At 34.5% G+C, this 25,928-nt stretch overlaps 1 protein-coding gene across 3 annotated transcripts in view; it reads right to left on the bottom strand.

The window, feature by feature from the left end:
- Window positions 1-15,348: 15,348 nt before the first annotated feature.
- Window positions 15,349-25,928, bottom strand: part of Hnrnpr (heterogeneous nuclear ribonucleoprotein R) — a 36,435-nt gene continuing 25,855 nt past the window's right edge. For all 3 annotated transcript variants that reach the window (XM_076861076.2, XM_076861075.2, XM_076861074.2), the window contains 4 exons: window positions 23,726-23,931; window positions 19,173-19,322; window positions 16,951-17,072; window positions 15,349-16,628 (listed from right to left, as the gene is read on the bottom strand). In XM_076861076.2, the coding sequence (XP_076717191.1) occupies window positions 16,016-16,628; window positions 16,951-17,072; window positions 19,173-19,322; window positions 23,726-23,931 (1,091 nt within the window). In that variant the 3' untranslated portion in view covers window positions 15,349-16,015. The remainder of the gene's footprint in view (window positions 16,629-16,950; window positions 17,073-19,172; window positions 19,323-23,725; window positions 23,932-25,928) is intronic.

Below are 25,928 nucleotides of genomic sequence, written 5' to 3'. Positions count from 1 at the left end.
AGAATTTAGATTAGACATCATGACATAATGGGCATGCTGGTGTTTGTTGATAATTATTATAACTTTGTATGACAAATATAGTGAGAGATTAGGCAGAATATTTAAGAAAAAGAATATTTAGGAAAATCTAGGAACTGACTTTTAAGGCTCATAGCAATGCTACCTAACCTGGAAGTCTTCTTTAACATTGGCTCCAAAGGAGGAATGACTATCTTCCTCACCAGCTATATTTTCAGTACTTTCTATCTAGCATAAAGTGCTAAAATTAAAGTCAGAATCTGATATAAATGGTGTCATAATAAATGAAATACTGAATTCCCAGAATCTTTTAGTGCAACTTTTCTCATCAACTGATTAGAATTCCAAACAAGTACTAAAGGACAGCTGTTATTTCTTATGGCTGGTTGGTATTTGTTTCTGCATTGGTTCCAAGTCACTTTCCTACAAGAAAAATATAAATACAACCATCTGAGGATACTGAACTAATGACTACAGGAATTATGGGAAAGACATCATCAAGAAGAACTGGCATAACCCAATAGAAGATTACAGTCTGTGGGATGCAGAGTGTTCCCAAGGGCTGGGGGTGTGGCTAGAGTGTTTGCCTAGTATGTGCAAAGTCCTGGGTTCCATCCTCATCACCACACAAAGATGCTCTAAAAGCACAGTTCTTTCTTGGTTGTTTTTGAAGGTTTTGTCCCCTTTGCCAGATGTTCCCCCTGTAGCCACATGCCTCCACAGTGCTAGGAACATATGTATTCACTAAGTATTTAAGTGAACAAATGCTGGTAACTATTTTTAATTTTATCAAAGTTTCAATGATCTGGAGGTACATAGGAGAGTGAAAAGATTATGGCTAGAGGTATGATTTAGGAAGATATAAAATCTACAGAGCTTTACAAGTGGAAGAAGTTCCTAAAGTAGGACAAAAGTATTACATAGAAAGGAGGCATTACCCAGGACAAGGAAAGATATAGAATTGTGGTTCAAACAATTCAAAAGCTAGAAGTTTTGAGGGCTTTACTACTACTGTGTCAGAAGTTAAGTGATTGGGAGCAAAAAGGCAACTGAAATGGCCTGAAGATTATTGGTATTATTAGTACACTGACTTTGAATAGCAATGAATCGGTAATTACAAATTTCCTAGGCAAAACAATTAGATGGAACTGCAAAACTGTGGGTACCTTGTTAGTTAGCTACTTGGAATTCTGAAGTTGGCTGGTTAATCTTTGTTGCTAATTATGATTAGTGCCAGTCTGGTTTTAATATTTTCTGGTCATTAAGTGCCAGTTCTGCTATCCTGGATGTTTATTAATCATATATACACACATGTACACAGATATACACACACATGTACATATACAGACTGTTACTATCACAGAACAGATTTTTCCAAAGTACATCAGGGTGCTGTTTACCTCTGTTTATGCATATCACTATAGGTTTTCTCTAGGAATTTTTAAGGTGAGTGAAAAGTTATCAGGAAGTTCTAGTTCTGTCTTATCTTTATTCCATAACCCTAGCCTAGGTAAATCACATGAATTATGAAGTGAAATGGGAACAGTAATGACCACTTCCTAATCGGGAAGGCATTATAGAAAAGATAATCAACATTACAGACAAACATGGTTATAAATACACCTAACCTTCATGAGCTTCTAGTAAGTAGCCACTCTGAAGACATAAAAGAAAGCAGGAAGGTACAAAACAGGGCAACTAAGAAGTATTCACAGAAATAAAGTGGCCTTTACCTTCAAGGAATAAGAACTCCCAATCTGGAAAGAAAAAGTTAAGATGATAAAATTGAATTCCATGTAAAACCATAATAGTTGCAGATAAAATATAACAGCCTGTCTCCATTTATTAAAAACAATTTAACACAATCCTAAAAAACTCTAGGAGATAATCTGATACTGGTAAAAGGAAATCTTAAAATGTTTAGTAAACAAACAAGTCACAAGTACAAAAATAAAAATTTGAAAAACTGACTACTTTAAAGTCATTTGTTCACTAAATGAATGATAGATTGATAGTACATTATTTATGAAAAGAAAATTTCTGAACTACTCAGAGGCTATAATCAATTATAACATCACAACATAAAGTCCTTATGCTCTTTTTTATACAAAACCAGTCATTAGCCCCACCCTACAGTTCTGAACTGGAGAAATGGTTAGCCTAACCACCTAGTTAGTAATATCCCAGTTTTTCAGTATTTCAAAGAAGCCCAATGATATTTACCTAATAAGACTGCATAGAGCAAGTAAATCAAGAAGACAGTAGAACGGTGGTTAAAATGTCAGTTCTGGTATCACACCCACTTGCATTCAACACCAGATGGACTAGTTCTCTAGCTGTAAGGCCTTAGAGGAAAATATTTATTGTCTTAGTATCCACATTTATACTTTATATGGATTTATATGGAAATATTCTATATTAGCTTTTCAAGCAGGATTGTCTTTGACTGAAATTATATCCAGTACTGTGTGTTAACCTCAGTTCTCCCACACTGACTGTTTCAGAGGTAGTTATAGGTCTTAAAACTACTTAAAAAGGAAATGTTTAAGGTGAAAAATAGTAAATGGAGAAGGAAGAGCTGAAAAGGTTGAAAAGTCTTCGGGTTACATCATGTATCCTGATGATATATAACCCTGAGACTTTTTATTTTATTTTTTCCAAAAAAAAAAAAAAATGAATTATTATCCATGTTTTTCTTTCAAAAAAAAAAAAATCACCCCAGCACTCAATCCTGTCAAATGTACTAGTGTGGTGTAAGACTGCTGACAAAAATGCATATTAATGGATACTAATCAGTTTCATAAGTCATAATGAAGGATGAAACACCTGGATCCTACAGGAAACCTATGGATTACAGGGAAGGAGAAAATATATTGTTAGTAAATTATTGCGTTTTTTTTCGGAGGGAGAGAGGGGGATTGAGAGGGGGATTAAGGATCAAACCCAGAACCTTGAGTATGCTAGGCAAGTGTTCCACCACTGACATAAACCTCCAGCCCCCAAACCTATTCCATTTTAGTAAAGCAACATCTATATGTCTATAAAGAAATAATTCAGAGAATGGTTTATTAATTCAGCCCTGACCAGGAATTTTTCATTTAAAGGCTTGAGTTTTTAATAAATGGCAAAAAATATACACAAGGAAACCACATTTTTTTCTTTTGATTCATACACACTTAGTCACTCATCAAATTTTTATATTTTCTTTAAATAAAAATTAGAAGTACATGGGTGAAAATTCTTAAAATCAAGTTACTTTGATCATATCCAGTGGACATTAATCTTAGCTAAAAAGCCATTAATACACACATTTCACAAACTTCTCTATCCTGGAGTAATCTAAATCATACACATTATTCATGTATTAAAATTATAAGCGGAATAGTTTATTAGGGGCAAAGAACACCTTTCAAATGCCAATGTTGTTTCTGGAAGATTGGTTTGATGATTATAACTTCTATTTATTTATTTTAAATAATTTTTTTTAGTTGTCAATGGGCCTTTTACTTATATATATGCAGTACTGAGAATCAAACCCAGTGTGTCACACATGCTAGGCAAGTGCTCTACCACTGAGCCACCACCCTAGCCACATCATTTATATTTATAATCTACTGTTGCCTCCTATGATATCTAATGACCATGACTTACAAAATTTTACATTGCTAACTCCTGAAACAAATATTCAATGGTTGTGAAATGAAAGAATAGCTAGACTTAAACTAGACTTAAGATTTTCAATAAACAGGTGAATGTCTACTTTTGGTTGATAATGTACAAGATCAAATCACTTAATGGCAGCCTTTCCTAAGCATTAACAGATGCCTTTCCTAAGCATTGATCCAGATGTTACTATAACCTCTGGGGGGAAAAAAGTTACTTTTATAAGATTCAGGGAAATTTTTGGTAATTCCTACTATCCTGTTATACTAGCTCTTTAAAATGTTTAAACAATAGTTATAGATAGAACTCAGGAATAAAGATAAATTCAGGTTTCATAAGCTAAAGGCACAATGTTTTTCTTTTTTAAAAGTCATTTGAAAAGGGGTATCCCTTTCCAAATCCATTTTAAGTCTGCCTAAATAAAAACTGGCTCACCCCCCCCTTTTTTTTGTTTTTGGGTGGTAGTACTGGGGATTCCCGAGGACACATGCTAGGCAAGCACTCCACCACTGAGCTGCATCCCAAGTCCAAAACTGCTTTCTTAGAGAGTAAAATCCACTGATATTTTGGCCTAATTTTTTTTAATGAATGACAGAAGAAAAGCAAAACTATGACAACTATCAACATAAAACACAAGAGAAAAATCCTTAATACCTCTTTTAATCTTGGACAAAACTAATTTTTTTTGGGGGGGGGGCATGCTGGAGATAGAACCCAAGATCTTGTACAAGATGCCCAACTGGCACTGTACCATTGAATCATACCTCTAGAGTCTGCTTTACTTTAAATTCAAATTAGGTTGCTTTATTTTAGACATAACGCATTTTAAAGTAAAAACAAATTTTACCATTTAATTTTAACCTCATAGTATGTCTATATCTAATCAAGGTAAGAATGTACAGGGCTGGAGATAAAGCTCAATAGAGTGCTTGCCTTGCATGCACAAGGCCCTGGGTTCAATCACCAGTACCACAAAAACAAAAACAAAACAAAACAAAAAAACAAGTATACTTGGCTAGGCACGGTGGCCCATGAATGTAATAATCCCAGTGGCTTGGGAGGCTGAGGCAGGAGGACCTTGAGTTCAAAGCCAGTCTAAACAATGGCAAAGTGCTAAGCAACTGAGACCTTGTCTCTAAATTTATAAATACAAAATAGGGCTTGGGATGTGGCTCATTGGTTGAGTAAGTTCAATTTCTGGTACCAAAAAAAAAAGAATGTACACTTGGAGTCATGTAAAAAAGGGTTTGAATCTTGCCTTTGCTACTTATAGTTGTACTTAGTTTGGCACTAACTACAAATACCAAACTACTTACCCTTGGATCTCTGAGTTCCTTATATTTAAAGTAGGGACCATAAAACCTACCTTGTATGGTTGTGCATTATATGTAAAACACCTCCGTAGCACAGAGCCCCATATACAGGACTCGCACCATTGTAACTATTAATAACCTACCATTAAACAAGAGCTTGCAGTTTAGAAAACAGCAGAGAGTTATTTGTTTTCCATACTTCATCTATATTTTTATTTTTCAAAATAAAAATGAAAACCAGATATCACAGTTATCTGGCTCCTCTTTATATAGATGGATACACCTGTCATTTCTATTCTTCACAACATTTTCCACCTGTTGTTCTGAATCCATGCAAGTTGTTTTTAAGAAGCCATCTTTAATGATTTTCTTCCTTTGTCTGCTTTAGCTGTTCACTACCCAATGTTTACTTGGCTTTAATTAATGTTTATGTCTTTTGAGCGGCAAAATTAAAGACCCTCAAAATAAACAAACAAATAAAACAAACCTCATTGGTATTTTTACTAACCTACCCATCTTCCCTTTCTGAGCTATATTTTTATCTGCTGTAATTATTGTTGTAAACTATTTTCTAATCTAATTCCTAAATAAACATACAATGACACTTTCTCAAGCAGCCTGATCTTTTTTGCTTTCTCCTTCCTATGCTATGTTCTAGCAATTCCCTAAAACTATTAAAAACTTCTCGAAATTCATTTTATTTTCTTACAGATCATGGGAGTGTTAGAACTACTAACAACTGTGGTGAACTTTATTATAGTTTTGGTTTTGTCTTTTTTTTTTTTTTTTTAATCCCTGACCAACTAGATCCAGGTATATCATTGTAAACTCCAGTTCTTATTTTTTTCTATTAAGTGCACTATCTGAAATGCCCCAAAATGTGAAAAAAAATCTATGATTGTGTTCCTCAAAATGTAATCAGGAACATTGGCATCATCTAGGAGTCTGCTAAAAATGCAGACTCTTCCCCTGCCTCAATCTGATGAATCAGAATCTGCATTTTAAAAAACAAAATCCCCAGGGATTTCTACCCTCATTTAGCAGCCCTACTAAATGAATTGTGACCTAAACCGATTAACTACAAAATTAAAATAGCCACCAGAAATTCCTTCAAAATCATTTTATATGTGCAACAAAAAATCTCATTTATCTTTTCTTTCACATTTAGGACAGCCAAATAGAAATGACATTATGATGATTAATGCACATATCTACATTACTACTAATAATATAACAATATTTGTTGTTGATTGTATTTACAGAAAATGTTTTCCACAAAAACTCTAAACAGATTTTTTTAAATTATTTTTAAAATTTGGTTGCATTGCTCAGGAGTGAACCCAGAGCCTCATACATGCTAGGCAGACCATTTATCACTGTGCTACATTCCCAGTCCTTTTTATTTTACTTTCAGACAGTTTCACGAAGTTGCCCAGACTGGGTTTGAACTTATGATTCTCCTGCCTCAGTGCAGCTGTTTGTGTGCCACAGTGCACCGCATCAGATTATATTTAAATGTGATAATTTATTTTGTGTGTGTACGATACTAGGGATTGAATCTAGGGCCTCACTTTCATGCTAGCAAGTGTTCTACCACTCAGCTATATCCCCAGCTAAATATTTTATTTCTTAACAGAAGCATGGAAAAGTTTCAATGAGTCAATACTAAACACATACCACTTAACCAGAAATACTTAATTATACCATAACCTGCCAGAAGGACATCTAAATTCTCCTGACCAACTGTATAACGGAAGTGAAATTAAAATACCAAACTGAGGGGCTGGGGTTATGGCTCAGCGGTAGAGCGCTTGCCTCGTACACAAGGGGACGTGGGTTCAATCCTCAGCACCACATAAAAATAAATAAACAAAATAGAGGTATTGTGTCCAACTACAACTAAAAAAATAAATATTAATAAATAAAATATTAAACTGAAAAAAAAACATTCTCCTGACTAAACTGAGGTACTTGAATAACAGCCAAATAAGCAAGTACCATTATAATCAGTAAGTTCAAATAAAGACAATTCATTGTGATAGTATTTTAATTAATATAAAACACAAAATTTTCAAAATGATGTAGCCGATAACAGTAATGGCTTTTTGAAATAATATTAAATTCTGTTTAACCTACTTAAAAAGACCTAGGCAAATGAAATTCAAAGAATTTCTGGCTGATAAAATTAATCTCCCACGGTTGGGGCTGTAACTCGGTAGTAGAACACTTGCCTAGCATCTGTGAGGCACTGGGTTCAAACCTCAGCACCACATAAATAAATAAAGGTATTGTGTCCACCCACAATTAAAAAAAATGTATAAAATTAATCTCCCAAGAACATCTGATGGAAAAGTTTATAAATTCTATTAAGAGATTATGTGAAAAATGAGAGCTCTGACAACACAGTCGTTTCAGATTTAAGGAAATATTTTTTCTTTTGCATATGTGAAAATGTGAGGCTGAGCTCTTTTTCATCAATGCTACTCTACCTGACAATACTGATTCTCACCTTCATTTACTCTTGTAGAAAATGATTAAAAAATTATTAAACTCCACGTTATTTTAAAAGGGTCTCACTATGTTGCCAAGTTGTGGGTTAAAGTTATCTTCCAACCTTAGCTTCCTGAACAATTAGGAATATAGGCTACTACAAAGACCCTTCCTAACTTCTTTTTATTGTTTTTAAATACTCATTTTTTAGTTGTATTTGGTCACAATACTTTTATTTTATTTATTTATTTTTATGTGGTGCTGAGGATCAAACCCAGAGCCTTGCACGTGCTAGGCAAGCTCTCCACCCGCTGAGCCACAACCTCAGCACCCCCCCCTCCTACCTTCTTAATAATTTGACAAGCAAGCCTAAAAGTCACCAGTTGGTAATTTTAAGTGAAATAGTTCAAAGAAACACTGCTCTTGTTCATTAGTTTTTATTTATTTTATTACCCACTTTATTTACTTATTTCGCAGTACTGGGGATTTAACAGAGGTACTGCTCCCAGCCATTTTACTTATTTTTTTAAGAATTTGAAACAGCTAGTATGGCAATATATAAATCAATGGAAGTGTAACGGATGTGATTCTGCAATTTGTATACGGGGTAAAAATGGGAGTTCATAACCCACTTGAATCAAAGTGTGAAATATGATATATCAAGAACTATATAATGTTTTGAACAACCAACAATAAAAAAAAAAAAAAGAATTTGAAACAGGATCTCAATAAATTGGTGAGACTGTCCTCTAATTTGAGATCCTTCTGCCTCAGCCTCCCAGGTTGCTGGAATTATAGGAGTTTGCCAAAAGGTCTGACTTATTAGGTATTTTCCCCCACTTTAAGGAAATGTCTGCGCATGATTGTGATTTCAGTCACAAATTTCTAAACACAATAGAAATGTCATTTTTTTCATAGCTATTAAGGCAGGAGATATTCCCCTATATAAGTATAATACACTCTACAGGAAAATACCTAATAAAATCTTATCTCTAAAAATAATCTAAATAATTTCAGGGTTAGCCATCAATACAGGTTAAATTCAAAATGTTTGTAAGAGCAACTTTCGTTTTTGTAAAAAACATACCATAAATCAGTGAGCTGCCCCATCAATCTCCATCCTTCCTCTGGCTCAGCCAACATTTAAATTACTCAAATGTAGATACTTCTGGTGTTAGACCATTCCTTTGTTTCAGTGAGTGATACTTTGATTTTGGGACACAAGGGAAAATTTATAAAACAAAAAACTCTGGGGGCTGGGGATGTGGCTCAAGCGGTAGCGCGCTCGCCTGGCATGCGTGCAGCCCAGGTTCGATCCTCAGCACCACATACAAACAAAGATGTTGTATCCGCCGATAACTAAAAAATAAATATTAAAATTCTCTCTCTCCTCTCACTCTCTCTTTAAAAAAAAAACTCTGGAAAATACCTATATTTTGTCTTTCTGATCTTTAAACAACAGGATAATCACTTTTCTTCCCCCAAACTCAAATTTATTCGACAGTCTTCATTCAGGAGATAGGGCAATACTCAGAAGACTGAATCAGGAGGATCCCCAATTCTAGGGCCAGCCTTACAAATTAGTGAGATCCTCTCTCAAAATAAAATTCAAAAGGGCTGGGGATATGGCTCAGCGGTAGAACACTGCCTAACATTCATGAGGCCCTGGGTTTGATCCTAAGTACCATGCAAAGAAAGAGTGAGAAAAAGACAAGGCAGACTACATCACTACTCCTTCTTAATTATTACTTACTTAATTTGTCTACAGATCATCAGGTCCCTAACATCTTCCTAAGTCTTGTTATGAATGCAGCATTTAAAGGAGTAAGTATATTGTGGAATGAGCACCTTACTTCAAGTAAATTTCCATTTTGAGCTGCAGAACTTCTACCTTTTTGACTGATGAGGAACTAAGTACTTCCTCAAGGAAAATGATATAGAAAAACTAGTGTATATTAAGGTGACCTGCAAGAGAATTGTATTAATATGAAAAAAGAAATGTTGTAATGTTTACTTTAAATAGAGAACTTCTCGCATGGTACTTAAAATGCCACTGGTAGTATTTCTCAATCATATATCCAAACTCTTAACAACCTTCCTCAAAATTTCCCCCTTACTCCTTTATAACTTCTTCTCTTGTAGCATGTCATGTCAAGGTTTCGAATAAAAAGCCTCCTGAAAGTACTGCACAAGTGATTCTATTTGCCTTCCTCTAAAAGTTCTCTAGGATCATTTTTAATGTGGCTGTGCCACAATTTCCTCAGAAAATCTTTTTGGCAACCTGTCATGCCAAAGCCAACATTTCTATCTGACACCTGTAGACCCAGGACTAATCCCAGCAAAGGTACTTTCTGACAATTTAAAAATCCAGGAATTCAGCCCTTTTATTTCTGTTATGCTACTCCATCACTACCCTCCTTCTAATAGGTACCCAGTATCTCTAATACTGAATTTGAGTATAGGAATTCCATTTGATTAAAACATCCTCAATTATATAGCTACTGCATCTGTTTTGCACAATTGAACCCATCACACCCCACCCAAAATCACCAACACAACATTTTGAACATGTTAAATTTTATTAAAAATATTAACATCGTACAAATATTCCAATACAGTTATGGTACACGGACACTGTACCAAAAGCATGGTTTTTCTTAAAATCATGATTAAATGAAAAAAGTTCTTGTATATATCCCAATTTGGATACTGCTCATGTTACTGTATGCATACCAGCAATTTAATGTTTGCAGGAGCTTTCAGTCCAATTGTAGAAAGAGCCTTAGAACATAGTACTCAATACCAAAATAAGTACATGTAAGTACAATTCTACCTATGTTATTGAACAGGTTAGAAAAGACCCTATGCCCAACTTTCATAAGTGAGAAATCAAGATAAGCAATGTTTCATAGGATCCTGACAAAGTTCTACATAAAACAGCCCTTATTTATTTGAGCAATTTAAGTTTTCCCACAAAATGCCTTCTTTATTTTTGGTCCCATATGTATTTTGTTGTAAATGTATTAAGTCAACAAGTCTGAACTGCATTTCTCCTTTTTTTTTTTTTTTCTTTTTTCTTTTGTGGTGCTGGGGATGGAACCCAGGGCCTTGTGAATTCGAGGCAAGCACTTTACCAACTGAGCTATATCCCCAGCTGTACTGCATTTCTTATCTTATACAAACTCATTGGAATTATTTGACGTTTCTATCTCTTACCGTAAAACTTCCAAGGAGCATGCTTTTCTTTAGTTCAATCTTAAAAGTTCTATACTCTGATTTTTTTCCTATTACTCATACATGCATAAAATGTGCCAGAAGAGAAGCAAGCACCTTAACACAACACTGCAGTTCTTAAAAGTATACGTTCATTGTAGTGCGTACAGCTAGTCTACAGCAAACTTGCAGATAAAGATTTCTATTCACAATGCTTACTAGCACATGTTAACACCTAACAGATTCTTTCTCTACAGTAATATCACCAACCAATAAAGGTAATGCTCTATACTTAGGAGGTTCTTTAGACATATAAATCCATAATTATTTTAAATAAGTGCTTATATCATAATTATTTTTATATGGTATGAACAGAAATGCCTAGTTATTAAATTTAATTTTTGTCAATTTATATTTAACCATCGTGAAATACCTTATAGAGTATGAGGAATTTTTAGCAATCATCTAAATTTTGAATCTTAATTCTACATATATCTACTAGTCTTACCAGTTAATAAGTTTGTGTTCCTTATTTTTTTGTGTGCTAGGGATTGAACCCAGGGCCTCTAACAAGCTAAGCATGCACTTTATTACTGAGCTATACCCTAAACCCCAAGTGTGTTTCTGTTAATGTTCAAGGTCTTAAAATTTTGGCAATGTATATCCTCTTGACCAACAGTCAGTCAGTCATTATATCAATGTGTCTCTAAAGTGACACAGCTGTTGTCTGTCAAACTGCTTAAAACTGTTAGGTTTAATTTTACAATGTTAAAGTTTTGGAGAATTTAAAAAATATATATCTTCTTGTGTTTAAACCAAATATGTCTTCTAGTTTAAACCCTCCAGTCTCTCATACCTTCCGTTTTCACTACAATTTGTGTACAATGACATTTATTATGATGCATTATATACTACCCAATAAAAATATATTAGAGGGACAGAAATCATAGTACAATAAGTCAACTCTATGGTCTCTCCAAGATTCTTTTTAAGATTGTAAGGTGTCTGTCTTGATTGCTTAAAATATACCCTGAGTATTTCATTACTTCAGTACTTGCAGGCCTTTCTTGCTAAACAGCTGCTAATCTAAAAATAAGTGAAGTATTTATTATATGTTCCTAATAAGAACAGATTTAATATTACATAATCTATTTTTCTACAAGTCCAAGGTAACTGCCCACTTATAGGATATGGGCATTCTCCCACACTTAATGCCCCACTACTGATAAAAAAAAAAAAAAAAAAAATAGAAAAAAAAAGTTCTTACCAACAATTCCACTGGTTATCGTCCCCAGCGAACCCCACCTAGCAAGTCGACATCATGACATGTCAGGTCAGGGCAGCCTCAACCTCGCTTCCCTGATAGTCAGGTGATAAAAGGAAGGAGTTAAAACAGGAAAAGTACACTTGCAGATTTCTGGATAACATCTGAAAATGATTTAAAAAAAACAAAACAAAACAAAACAAAACCAGAGCTTCTGGTAACCTCTAAATAAAAAAAAAATATATATATATATACACATATATTTAAAAAGAAAAAAATCTTCTATAAAGATTACCAGTAACTACTTAAAATTAATTATTTATGTTAAGTTAATGACAAATACATTAAATAGGCAGCATTTTTATAGCTTGATGTTTGCATTTCAAAAGAACTAATCAACAAACTTGCAAAGTAAACGTGTCTGGTTAATGGATTTGTTATTCTGGATTCTCTAATAGTCATCCAATCCACTGGCTAGCTTGTAACAACTGAACTCCTAAGTTAACAGAAGCTCTCATTCTTAGAGAAACATAAACACACTTATAAATCCAGTGTACTCTTTCTATAAGGCTTTTACTTAGCTGTTCACTTAAGAGACTCCACATAATAAAGGACAACACGAACATTTACTGTAATTGATTTTCTTTTAAGAATACTAGATAGCGCAGTGTAACGTTCTATCTAGAAAATCAAATTGGCAAATTTTAACATAATTATAAGTTGTTTTAACTAACAAAAATAGCCTTATAGCAAGTATTTACTGGAAGGGTTTGGTTTTACAAATACTACACAATTAATAAAACATAGGTATGATTATTTTCAAATGGGCAGGAGGCAATGATGTAATGAGTTTCAAGAATTAATATGGCTTTATGCTAGAAGTGGAAGTTTATATCCTTTCTCTATGTAATTTAAAATATGTAATTTATTTTGATGCATGCTGACTTTTATAAGAGGGTTTACCTCCTAAATCAGAGTTCAAATCAAGTGAGAGAAAAATTACCTACTACTAACAGAAAGCATTGGGCTTTCTTTTGCAGAATAACTCCAGTAACTCAGAAAACTGAAAAACAATCGTACTTAACTACTTTGTTTAAAAAAAACTAACTACAGAACCATAATTCATTTTTCTTATCTTTTGATCAAGTAAACTTGAATTTATTGAAAATCTGGCAACTTATTAGAACTTTTTTGCTTTTAAATAATTAAAACACCTTTATATAAATACAAACATTTAAGCAACTGCTATAAATGAGTGATCAAATAAAAATTAGCATTTTCATTATAGGGGTGGGGTATATTTGTCAATATTAGGATTCCTACAAAAAGAGGTCTACCTCAATATAGATATAGTTCCCAATAAACACTTTAGTATAACATGTTCAACAGCCTACTCAATTAGATTGGGGGCGGAAAAAATTCAGAAATGTAGAATAGGAAGCCAATTTACTCAGAACTTTCAATTTGCCCCTATTAAAAAACGAAACAAAAAAATACCCTACCACAAATCTAAAATAAAGACTTCCCTCAGGTTTATACATTATATTGTTAGATTTATTTCTGTAAAAAATTGCGCTCTGAATTTATTTTCTCTCAATGCTGCTACAATAATTTATAAGACATCAAAAAAGAAAAGCTCTAAGTGACACGTTTACATATGCTTTATAGTCAATTAAGTAAAAAAAAATATTAGAGGACATCTCTGCAGATAGATTTTTAATTGGTGAGGGACAGACAAGGAAGTAGTCACTTTAAAAATTCAAAATATAACTTGCAATTAAAGATTTTGACATGGAACCCAAGTTCTATTCTTGTTTTTGGTTAGAGTTTATATTTTAGGTTGGGTAAGAGAAGCACAATAAACTTTTTCAGAATTACTTCTATTTCCATTCCTAATTTTCTTCATGACAACTTTGCAGCTTGTAACATCTAAATTTTTAGAAATGTAAACAACTCAAATTTTATTTGTAGAAAAATCAGGGTTTAAGGTCTAATTTAAAGATTTACAGCTTCATTTTGTATTTTCAAAATTTAATAGCAGCATTTAAAGATGCTTGTTGTCTTTACTTGCAGACAGGGGCATAAGAAAAACAATTAAACCTAAACCTTACTGAATAACACCCATGTTAACTTGGAACTCAACAGACCATGTTTCCAAAAAAATAAAAGAAAAGTTAATAAGGCCTGTTAAACTACTATACTGTTTTGAGTGAACTTTGAAAAAGAAATGAGATATATTGACTTTCATCAGCAAACTAATTTTTTTATTCAAAATGAAGAGAAGTCATGAAACTCAAAATGTGATCTAACTAAGCTCACAAGGTATTAAGTGGCTTATGATTTTGAAATCTAATATTGCTATCACAAAAGGCACCAAACAGGAACAAAACAAAATAATGGTATAACCATTTTAATTATTTCCCAATGGAGTATATTTTTATTAATAAAAAAAATATTTTAGAGGGGCTAAGGATGTAGCTCAGTGGTATAGTTGCTTGCTTAGCATGAACAAAACCCTGGGTTTTCATCCCCAGCTCCAAAAGAAAAAAAAAAATTTAGAACCATCTAAGACTAAAAGGGATGGGAAAATGTGATAGTAATTTGAAATTGATCCAGAATATTCTGCACTGTAAAGTTTACAGTCTTTTGTTCTTCTCATTCTCAAGCAAAAATGTCATTAGAATAAATAGGAATTTTTAAAGGAAATAGGGAAATGTTTTGACTTGGCCAGCAAAAAATTTAGCCATTAGAGATAGTCAAAATATAAAAATAAAAGAAGTGTTAACAGAAAGTCAGAGGTATAACTTCTAGATATTTAAAAGCCTCTTATAAGCATGACTGAATCCCAAAGCAAATTTATGTGGCAATAGGAAATTATATTCCTAAACCAGTAACTGAAGAGGTAGTCACAATCACATATACTAAAACTGAAGTTTAGTGCGCAGTGCAATTGACGCCACAGTACTAACAAGTTTCTTTGTATGTATGTTTACTTATGCACAAATAAGGTCTGCAGCCACAAATTATCCTAAGAATGTGGGTCAAAGTAAATTGCAATCTGCTTTCCCAGCCCCAATTACTTGTTTTAATGTGAATTATCCAATGCCTGCAAAAATGTTCAAAAACCTTCCAAACCTGTTTTTTTAAATAAAGGATAGAATTTCAAAATTAGAAAAGATTATGAGAGAACACCAATCAATCAATGCTATTTGGAATACTTGAATTTAGACTAACTCTCAGTCTGACAGCCACAATACATGTTGGAATAGACAAGAAATTTTGCATGAATTTGATCACTCACATAGGCAGTTATAATTTGAAAACAATATTCCTTGCAAGGATTACGAATAAAATAATGTTTTAGGACACAATTGAATTTGAAATAGGTAATGTTTTGAATAGATTTTTGAGTTTTATTGAAATCTTACATGAACAAGAAATTGGAAATACAATCACATCAAAGAACAAATTGTCACGGCTTTGACGTTTAAGCCAAACAAATTTTGTAGGGCAGATTTCAAAAAAGTGTGAAGTTATAACAATTTAAAAACACAGTTAACCTACTTCTAGGAATGCAAAACATACAATCATAGGTTATTTTCAATACAAGAAAACTTAAATTTGTTTGTTTTAATTTCTTAAAACTACTAAGACAAAGCACTAGCTTGTATTTTTATTTACAGCATACTTCATACTCCTATGTATTCTATCCCAAATCAAAAAAAAAAAAAATTGAAACTGTCCAAACCAAAGGTTCTGTAAAATCATGATTTAACAGCTTATTCTGAAGCTAAAATGAAGCCTGAAACGATAAAAGCATTGTAATCCCCAGAATAAGGGAACTCTGCAAGCCCAATAATGTCCAAGAGCATTTATGAAAAGAAGAAAAATAAAAAGACTTGAGTATATACACAATAGTGATTTCTTCAGCCCAATACAAATGGCAGCAAAATGCTACTTAAAGATGAAACCGATAAGCCAATTATTTTTTTTGAAGAATGTAGATCTAGAGCCAATCGTATCTTGCCAGTATCATTTTCAAGCCCTCACTTGTCTATTTCCACTGTTGCCCATAAGTATCCTGATAAAATTCCTGGTTGTCATTATTGTAACCATAGTTACCAGAATAGTCACCACCTTGCTGAAGCGGTTGCTGAGCGATGGGTTGGGAACCCCAGTTCTGTTGGTTGTTGGTCTGACGACGCTTGGAATCAGGTTGGTTGTACCCATCTGCCTTTCTCTTGCCTCCTACATTGCCCCCACGATTGCCCCGAGCTCCACGGGAACCACGGCCTCTCTGCTGTTGTGCAGGACCCCCTCTACCACCCCTAGAGCCTCTTGGTGGTCCCAAAGGTGCCCCCCTCTGTGAATAGCCAGCTCTACCTCTTGGAGGTGGTGCTCCCCGCCCCCTTGGTGGTGGTGGAGCACCTCGCCCTCCCCTTCCTCCTCCTCTTCCTCTTACTGCATAGCCATCATCATAGCCGTAGTAGGGGTCTTCGTAGCCGCCACGATAGTCGTGATAATCATAACCATAGTAATCATCATAGTAATCTTCATAGCCATAGTAATCTGGAGGGTAGCCATATCCACCTCTCCCTCCACCACGACCTCGACCTCTAATTGGAGGTGGCATGCGAGGGGGAGGGTGATAATAATAATCTTCATACCTAGCAATGAAGTGAAGGGAAAAGAGGAAAAAAACCAATCAGTTTACATCAAGAATCTTCGGACAGTAAAATGAAATGGACATAACATTGTTATGTTCATATATGAATACATAACCAGTGCAACTCCCCATCATGTACAACCACAAGAATGGGAAGTGATCACCATGTTATGTATAATATGTAAAGATACACTCTATTGTCATGTATAACTAAAAGAACAAATTAAAAAAAAAACCCTCTTTCTGAATTTTTATTAACCATTATATAAGCATTATCAAATTATTCCTCGTTTAACGACACATTTATTAAAATATAGACTCACGCAGTGCTTCTGGAGGCCTGTCTAGCAGCCTGGCGCTCTTTCCTTTTCTTATCTGGAGGTTTAGCTAAGACTATTTCAATTTCTTCCCCTTCTATTTCTTTTCCATTCATTTCATCCATGGCCTAAACAAAATTAGAAAAATAAATTTATTTTATAAGAAACAATATTTTTAAATGTAACCTAAGTGTTACTTAATATATTTAGTAAACAATCCTGTAATTATTTTAATTTGCAAAAAAATTTAGTCTAGTCTGAAGTTTTTTTTAAAAAGAACTCCAAGGCTGGGGTTGTGGCTCAGTGGCAAGCCCTTGACTCGCACATGTGAGGCACACTGGGTTCAATCCTCAGTACCACATGAAAAAAAACAAAATAAAGATATTGTGTCCATGAATAACTAAAAAAATTTTTTAAAACTCCATTCCCTTCATCTTATTTTTTAATATATAAATTACATTGAGAACAAGATCAATGTCCTCCTGTTACACTTAATAAAAAGATAAAAGAGATGCCTAGTTGCTGTTCCTTAGTTCCAAGTAACTCTTTAAAGCTTAGCCCTATACAAGAAGCAAATGCCATACCACAGAAAAATGACAGCATTAATACAAACCAGGCAAAAATAAACTTTTCAGAATTCAAAAATCTTCACAGTATTCAACATACAGGCCTTACACAAAAATTTCAAGGATTTAAAAATACAAACGAGGTTAACCAATGAAATTCAACACGATACTAACAAAAAAAGCCTAGGTTTCCCTCATAAAATCCTAGGTTTCCCTCATAATCTGTAACATACTTTGAACAGTTAACAGCAAAGAGTCCAAAAAAGGCTAATAAAGTCTCAAATATCACCTAGAATACAGGAAATACGCATTCTATGTTCTAATCCTTTATTTATGCTGTTCCACTTAACAATCTCTGCCACACTTCAAGATTCAGATACTCAATAACAAACCACTGCAAAAAAAATTTTTATTTTCCTATACAACCTTTCCCCCTGCTGGGCATACATAATAAATGCTCTATCATAAAAAATTTGACAAGGCAGGCACTTCTGTAATCCCTGCAACTGGGAAGGCTAAGACAGAAGGATTCCAAGTCTGAGGCCAGCTTGGGCACCTGAGAAAGATCCTGTCTTACAGTTTTTTAAAAAGAAGATGGAGAGGATGTGATGTAGCTCAGTTGGTAGAGTGCCTACCCAACAAGTATGAGGCCCTAGGTTCAATCCAGTACAGGAGGGGGGAGGGGGGAGAATGTCCAGTGACAAGTATCTAGATTAAAAATTACATTAATCTTCCTTTTGATTTCAATTTTCCTCACTTCCCATGTCAGCTTTGGGATGCTTCTGCTAAAGTAATTGAATAAGTCCACAAAAATGATGTGGTATAGGGACTGAGGATGTAACTCAATGGTAGGGTAGAGAGCTTGCCTAGTATCTTCAATCCTCAGCATTTGGAACATCACCACCACACATAAAAAGGAACTAAGGATTCCTGCTGTAAACAAAAGAATGGAGCATCTACTCTTTTCCCTGACCTTCCCAGTTCTTAAAATTTATTTCATAGGCTTCTCTGGCAAACCACCCTACCAGTTCTTAAAAATACTTTTTTATTTTTTTAAATGTTTATTTCTTTTAGTTGTAATTGGACACAATACCTTCATTTTATCTATTTTTTTATGTGGTGCTGAGGATTGAACCCAGGGTCTTGCACATGTGAGGCGAGCGCTCTACCGATGAGCCACAACCCAGCCCCTTATAAATACTTTCAATTAAGTCAACTATTTAATACTAACTAAATCAAAAATAATATTTAGAAAATATTATAAGTTTGTTAGATCTGTTCTATACCATTGGAAATTTCAAAAAGACAAACATTAATTTCTATATCAAACTATGAATTTTATGAGCAATATTCCTTCATTAGATTCCATCAATAAGCAAACCAATTAATTCTAAACTATAGCTGGGGACGTAGCTCAGTTAGTGTTTGCCTAACAAACATGAAGTCCTTGGGTTTGATGCTCAGCATGAAGTGGAGTAGCTAAAAGATAATTTTCTTTTTCTTTCTTTTTTGGTGGCACTTGGAATGGAACCCAGGGCCTCATACAAGTGCTCCATGACTCCATGTTCCTTGCCCTTTACTTCTTTTTAAGCAATTTATCTGTTTAGGAAGTTTTAACAACAAGATTTGAGTTATCAAGAAGAAAAATTCCAAAATTTCTACCTTTACAGCAGCTCCTCGATCTTCAAAATGAACAAATGCATAATCTTTCAACTTCTTTACTCTTTCAAGTTTCCCAAATTCAGAAAACGATTTTTCCAATATTTCTTCTGTCACAGTAGTAGCCAGGTTTCTTACAAATAAAACTTTCACCTAACAGCAATAAATACACAAAATTGGCACTGAATACATATTTTTAGTTGAAGTTTTAAAGCATTTCTTTTTGTCTTCATGGTTTATAGGCTTTTCTTCTCTAAAACAGTAAGTAATAGAAGTGCTGTCAGAGAAAGTATGAAAAACTGCCAAGAAAATGGTTCTCAAATTAGTTATCAATTTACATAAATTCTTGATTTCCTGCCTTCGCTTATGTCTGTCATTAAAGCACTTAATACTGTGAAGAGAGCCTTCAGGGAGTCAATATATCACTATTAGCGAATCATTTCACAATCTTAACATGGTTTCTAAGTGCCCCCCCCCAGTCTTTCTGCTTGCTCCCCTAGAAGTGGATAACTTTCTAAAGTTCACACGGTGGGGGGTGGGGAGCTAATAGCAGGGGTGAGGGTGGAAGATGAACAAAATCTAGAGACTAACACTACTGAATATAAATGACCCATAATGCTTTTTTAGATCACTGAAAATCAGAACATTGTTAATCAAAACAAAAAAGTTAACAATTGGTCCATACCTCACACTATACACCAGGATAAACTCCAAATAGATCGAATAGTTAAATGATAACTGGGGGGAGGACTAGGAAGTATTAGAAGAAAACAAAGGTGATTCCTTTATACAATAATGTAGTAGAATGACCTTATGACTTAAAATCTAGAAACTATACAAAAGAGAGATACATTCAATACTAAAAATACATAGCTTCTAGATGGTTAAAAAAAAAGGATACATACATAAACCAATTCAAAGGAAAAATGACAAATACAGAAAAAAATGTTTGCAAGTTATATCATGGGAAAATATTCTTTTATATCACAGCATAATAAGAAAAAGTTCAACAAAAGAATATAAAAATAGGCAAAATTCATGAATACATGGTTTATAAAAAGAAACATGGCCCTTCAAACATACAAAAAGCTCATATTCATACATAGTAAGAGAAGCAAATCATTAACTTTGAGAAACCACTGATTATCAGATTGGCAAAACCCAAAGTTTGATAATAAGCTAATTTGTCAAGGAAGAGGAACACCTGGAGAGAGGAATATGCTAATTTCTTACTAATTACAGGTGAATTTACCCTTTGGTCTACAAATCTACTCCTTAAAAAATCTATCTTTCAGATACATTTGCATTTGTATCAACTGACATGATACAAGCTTATTTATTACAGTATTGTAATAAAACATTACAAAAAATGCAAAATTCAGTTGATGAATATATTATGTACACCTACAAAATGGAATATTATATAGCAAAAAAAAGAGGACAAGCTCTATAAGCTGATTAGAGAGACTGCCAAGATAAGACATTTTCCCCCCTATTTTTTTTACATCTCCAAAACAGGGATACAACTTAAGAGTCAATGGAATAAGTAACCACTGTGCCACTGATTAGTTAGCAATATCTTATACATTTTTTTGGTGAAACATATAATTCTGTTGTATTTTCTTAGAGCTGATTCAATACAATGGTGATTAAGCAAATATAGATCAGTGAATATGGAAAGGAAAATAAGAACATATACTCGGGCTGGGGATGTAGCTCAAGCGGTAACATGCTCGCCTGGCATGCGCGGGGCGCTGGGTTCGATCCTCAACACCACATAAAAATAAAAAAATAAAATAAAATAAAGATATTGTGTCCACCTAAAACAAACAAACAAAACAACAACATATACTAATATTTGCCTAAAGAAACATTAAAAGAATAAATCAGAAAATAATAAAACTGAATGTCTTAAAGGGGACAAGGGGAATATAACAGACATGAAGCTGAGGTGGAAGCAGGACTTGTCCATAACATTTTATATTAACTTTTTGATTTCTGAACTAAGAAAATATATTACCTATTCTAACAAAAAATTAACATATCCACTGAACAAACTGTTGCCTCATATAAAGGGTTATATAAATAAGATGGATTTAAGAAAAATACATTATTTACTTCTACTCCTACTTTCTTCTCACTGCTATAGGTTGAGATCTAGCCTCTACATTAGACTACTACTGATTTATTACCCCATAACACTGGAAACAGAACTCAGGGCTTCCCACATGCTAAGCAAGCACTCTTCCACTGAGCTATAGCCTTAGTCCTTTTTACTTATTTTGAGAAAGAATCTCACTAATTTGTCCAACTTGGCCTTAAATTTGTGATCCTCTGCCTCTTCTTCCTGTGTAGCTGGGATTCCAGGTATGCACTACCACAACCTGCTTTATCTCTCTTAACATTTTAAAAAATTTTATATATTTAGGGCTGGGGGCACAGTTCAATGGCAAGAGTGTTTGCTTAGCGTACATAAGGCTCTGGGTTCAATCTCAAGCACTGTGAAAAAAATTTTTTTTAATTTATTTTTTGTGGTATTGGGGATCAAATCCAGGACCTTGTGCATGATAGGCAAGTATTTCACTACTGAGCTACACTCCAGGGATGAATATTTTATTCTTGTCTGTGAAAAAACCACAGTGTATCATATAAAAATTACTTTTTTGGAATTGTGTTTAAAATGTCTGAGGATATAGCTCAACAGTACAGTAATTGCCTAGAATGCTCAAGGCCTGGGGTTTGATCCCCTACACTGCAAAACCACAACAACAATGAACATAAATTAGATGTTCATGGGGCTAAGGTTGTGGCTCAGCGGTGGAGCACTTGCCTAGCATGTGCAAGGCCCTGGGTTCCATCCTCAGCACCACATTAAAAAAAAAAAGATACATTTAGGTTCTTAGGTTCCAGTTGATTATAAAACGGATCCAACTTGGCAAATAATCTTCAATGAAGCCTAACACTGATAGAGTAAGGAGCAGAAGCTTTAATCTAATGGGTAATTTTTTTTTTTTAATTAGGAAACAATAATAATTAGGAGTCAATAATATTCAATTCCAAACTTATACAGGCTTTCTTTTCATTGTTAAACCTGTTTGGGATCCAGAAAGAACAGTCAGAATAAAATCTTGAGGTTTTCTGACCAAAAAAAAAAAAAAAGAAAGAAAAAGAAAGAAAAAAGATTTAGAATGAAAGGTTACCAGGCATATGTGAAAAGTGGTTGAGAAGCACTTTTAGTTTTTCAGGGGGTTTTAATTCCTTCCTTATAGTGTGTAAATATATTTATAATGTTATTTCTAAATGTTTTTCTAAAGCAACACAGGCAACACTTAGGTTTCTACTTGATAGATTCAAACTTGAAGTGGATCTTGGAGACTTATCCAACCTCAATAAAATAAATGACATCCAAGGTTTGACAGTTTGCCCAGAGACACAATTATATTAAGAAACAACAAGAAGCTAATTTTTAAAAGATAAAGAAAAAGAAGAAAAGGAAAAAAAAAAAAACAGGGCTAGACTTCTAATTCCTTTTCTAGACACCTATCCCCCATCTACTCAAGGAATGAGATGAGAGACACTGAGCAGCACTTCTCAGGGCTTCTCTAGTTCATTCCCAGGGATCTTCTCTGCTTAACCCAAAGACATCTTTGCCTGCAAAGACTTATACCGTACTAGTGTAAACTAGAGTTCTCCTAACTAATCAAAGTTAGTCTTCATTTGCTTCCTCAAAACCTGGAATAAAAACCTTGAAGAAAATCATGCTCAGTCATGAAGAATCCAGTCCACTAATTCATAGCCATCCATAGAGATGCTGCCTCCCTGAGAAGGGATGAGGCAACACCAATACCCAAGAACACACTGCAAGCAGCAGAGATGTAATTCTGGTGTGTCCCTTTAAACTCAGGAGTCACCTAAAGGAAAGGCTACAGAACCAGAATCATGGCACCACCTTTCACCAAGCAAAGGTCCTGACAATGCAAGCACAGGGCTAAGGAGGGAACTGAGGGCTTTCTATAGGGCTTATCATTCATATTTTGCCACTATCAAATAAAAGCAAACATGACAATACTTTGTCTTTCTTCATGGGGAATACTCCAAGGGAAATTATGTTAAAAAAATAAATTAAGGAAAGATAAATTAGCTATAAAATACAATTCATAGCCATGTAATAAAAGTCATACTATGGTCAATGAAAACTATAATTTATAATCTCTAAAACATTACTTCTCTATTCAATCAGACCTTGTCTTTAATTTTAAACTTTCATGCCCCCAATGACACCTAACACTAAGCAAATACTCAGTGTATACAAAATACTTAATTGAAGGGACTTAATTTCAGTTCCTTTGGTACAATTAATCTGCAGGAAAAGGGATGGTTAACAGAAATTTCTGGATACCAAGACAAGTTATTGCTTCAGTGTTAAATCAGCTCCTTGTCTAAACAATTAGAAGTCAAGAGCTATAAATTGTATTTATTATCGAAAAGATTGAGCTTTTTCCTGGGTACAAAAATCGAAATGATAATCTACCCCCACCCCAAGGAACTGCATTTACCTTAGCCATGACTTCTGGATCTGGTTCTTCCACAGGGTCAGCCCATTCAACTGTAACTACATTTCCCCATACTTTTACTTTTCCACTCATCAGCCGACGTCTGGCTTGTGCTGCTGACTTGTGATCCTCATATTCAAGGAAGCAGAACCCCCGATTCTTCTTTTTGTCATCGGGTTGATGATAGAGAATAACGTCCACCAAACCCTCTGTTAAACCAACAGCCAGATATATAAGCCAAAAGCATCCACCACACATCTAGCGATTAGGCAGACCTAAATCCACTTGCCGAGAAGCAAAAAATAATTGAAAAAGCCTCAAAATGAGTCACTAATTACCTAGTACACAATTATATCAGCATAATTAGATACAGGATTTGGGACAATATTTCATGTTCCCTATTAATTTTAGGATCCTAAAGGTATGGCCACAACAGGCCCAACTACTGTATTTTGACATTTAAATTTATCATTCTGCAATGTTTTAAGAGTATTAATAAACCTGAACTCATAATTTATAAAACTATCAAGAACCTTAAAAAACAAATTATTAATATAAATCCAAAAGAAGTAACTTTCATCAACTAAACATGGCCCCCCAAACCTTCCTTAAACCTAATTTACTCTTTTTACCAGGAACAAAGGTGACTGCTAACTATTCTGGTCTTAGTCCTTCCTTTGCCCTTGTCTCTCCATATTGCTCTCTCTAGGTCTTGTCTGCTAGCTTTACTTTAAAATACTCTCTATATCCCTGTAAGTGCTTAGATTTCTAGTCCACACTTCTCTAAATTCCATGTGTCTGCTTATTTAACATAGCCCTGTTGACAAATTTAAGATGTCCCATACACCACCATGTCCCAAATCTGTCTTCTCTAGACCTCTCTAATGAACACCATCCACTGAGTTCTGAAGCACAAATTAAGACATTTTTGATTTCTTCCTTCATCTCTCCCATTCACTTCCAAACCCATTAATATCTCTCCATCTCCACTGCTATTGCCCTAGTCCAGTCTTGTATTTTATCTCCTGACAGCCTCATCTAATTTACCAGCTTCTACTCCCTGCACAAGGGTTTGAACCCAGGGGTGCTTTATCACTAAGGTACAACCCCAGTCCTCTCATTTTTTTATGGTGAGACAAGTCTCCCTAAGTTGCTGAAGCTGTTCTGGAACTTGTATCCTCCTACCTCAGCTTCCTGAGAAGCTGGGAATACAAGCATGTGCCACCATACCCAGCCCAAGTTTCTACTCTCGATCCCATTGCTAAGCCCTTATCCACAAAACAGCAGAAATAATATTCTGTAAACATCAAACAGGTGTTATTCCTTGCTTAAAATCTTCATATACCTTCCCATTATCTACACAATAAAATTCAGATTACTTACATGGTCTACAGAAGCCCTGCCTATCTCATCTAATTCTACTCCTAATTTTATCCTTCAGTTACACTAGCCTTCTCTTAGGTACTTTCACAGACCGAGTTCCTTCTTGCTGTGGAGCACTAGCATGTCTTGCTCTCTTGGAATGTGCTTACCCCCTTCTCTTTGTATGCTACATCCTCCTCATCCTTTAGATCTTAGTTGAAATGTCACCTTATCAGAAAAGCCTTCCATAACCATGTAAACAGGGATAGTAGCTATTCCCTAGCTAAATATCCCGTATTTTCCCCTTCAGAGTGTTTTACCACAACATGTTACACATTTCTTTAATTTTTTGTTCTTGACTCCCTTCCCAGAATATAGGTGGTGGAGAATAGGCCTCTTATTCATCACACTATCTTAATACATAGCACAATGCCAGCATTTAACAGGCACTTTAATAAACACCTGCTGAAGGAATGAGTGAATGAACATGTAGCCAGAAAGGAGCTGGCAAATAATAAAACATGATGAGGTCAAAGAACTGTGCCAATAGAGACATTTGACCATCATAATTATAAGGGGCAGAGGCGATGGTTACAAGGTGGGATGCTAGAAATCAAAGATTCAGAGTATGTAGACTTTCTCCTGACAAATTCCAGAATGTGATCTGGATATGGCAGAGCTCAAGTCAAGGACTAGAGATGAGGTGGTTAGAGAACTAGGATTCTAGGACCTTGAAGAGCCATCCACATAGATATTAAAAGAACTAGAAAAAGTCAATTTAGGACAGAAGAAGAATGCGAGCTTGAAGCAATCTTCAGATTTAAAGAAAAGCTAAAATCAGAAC

The sequence above is a fragment of the Callospermophilus lateralis genome, chromosome 7 (assembly GCF_048772815.1).
Source record: "Callospermophilus lateralis isolate mCalLat2 chromosome 7, mCalLat2.hap1, whole genome shotgun sequence".
NCBI lineage: Eukaryota > Metazoa > Chordata > Mammalia > Rodentia > Sciuridae > Callospermophilus > Callospermophilus lateralis.
The sequence above is the reverse complement of the archived record's forward strand: the minus strand, read 5'-3'. Positions and strand labels throughout refer to the sequence as shown.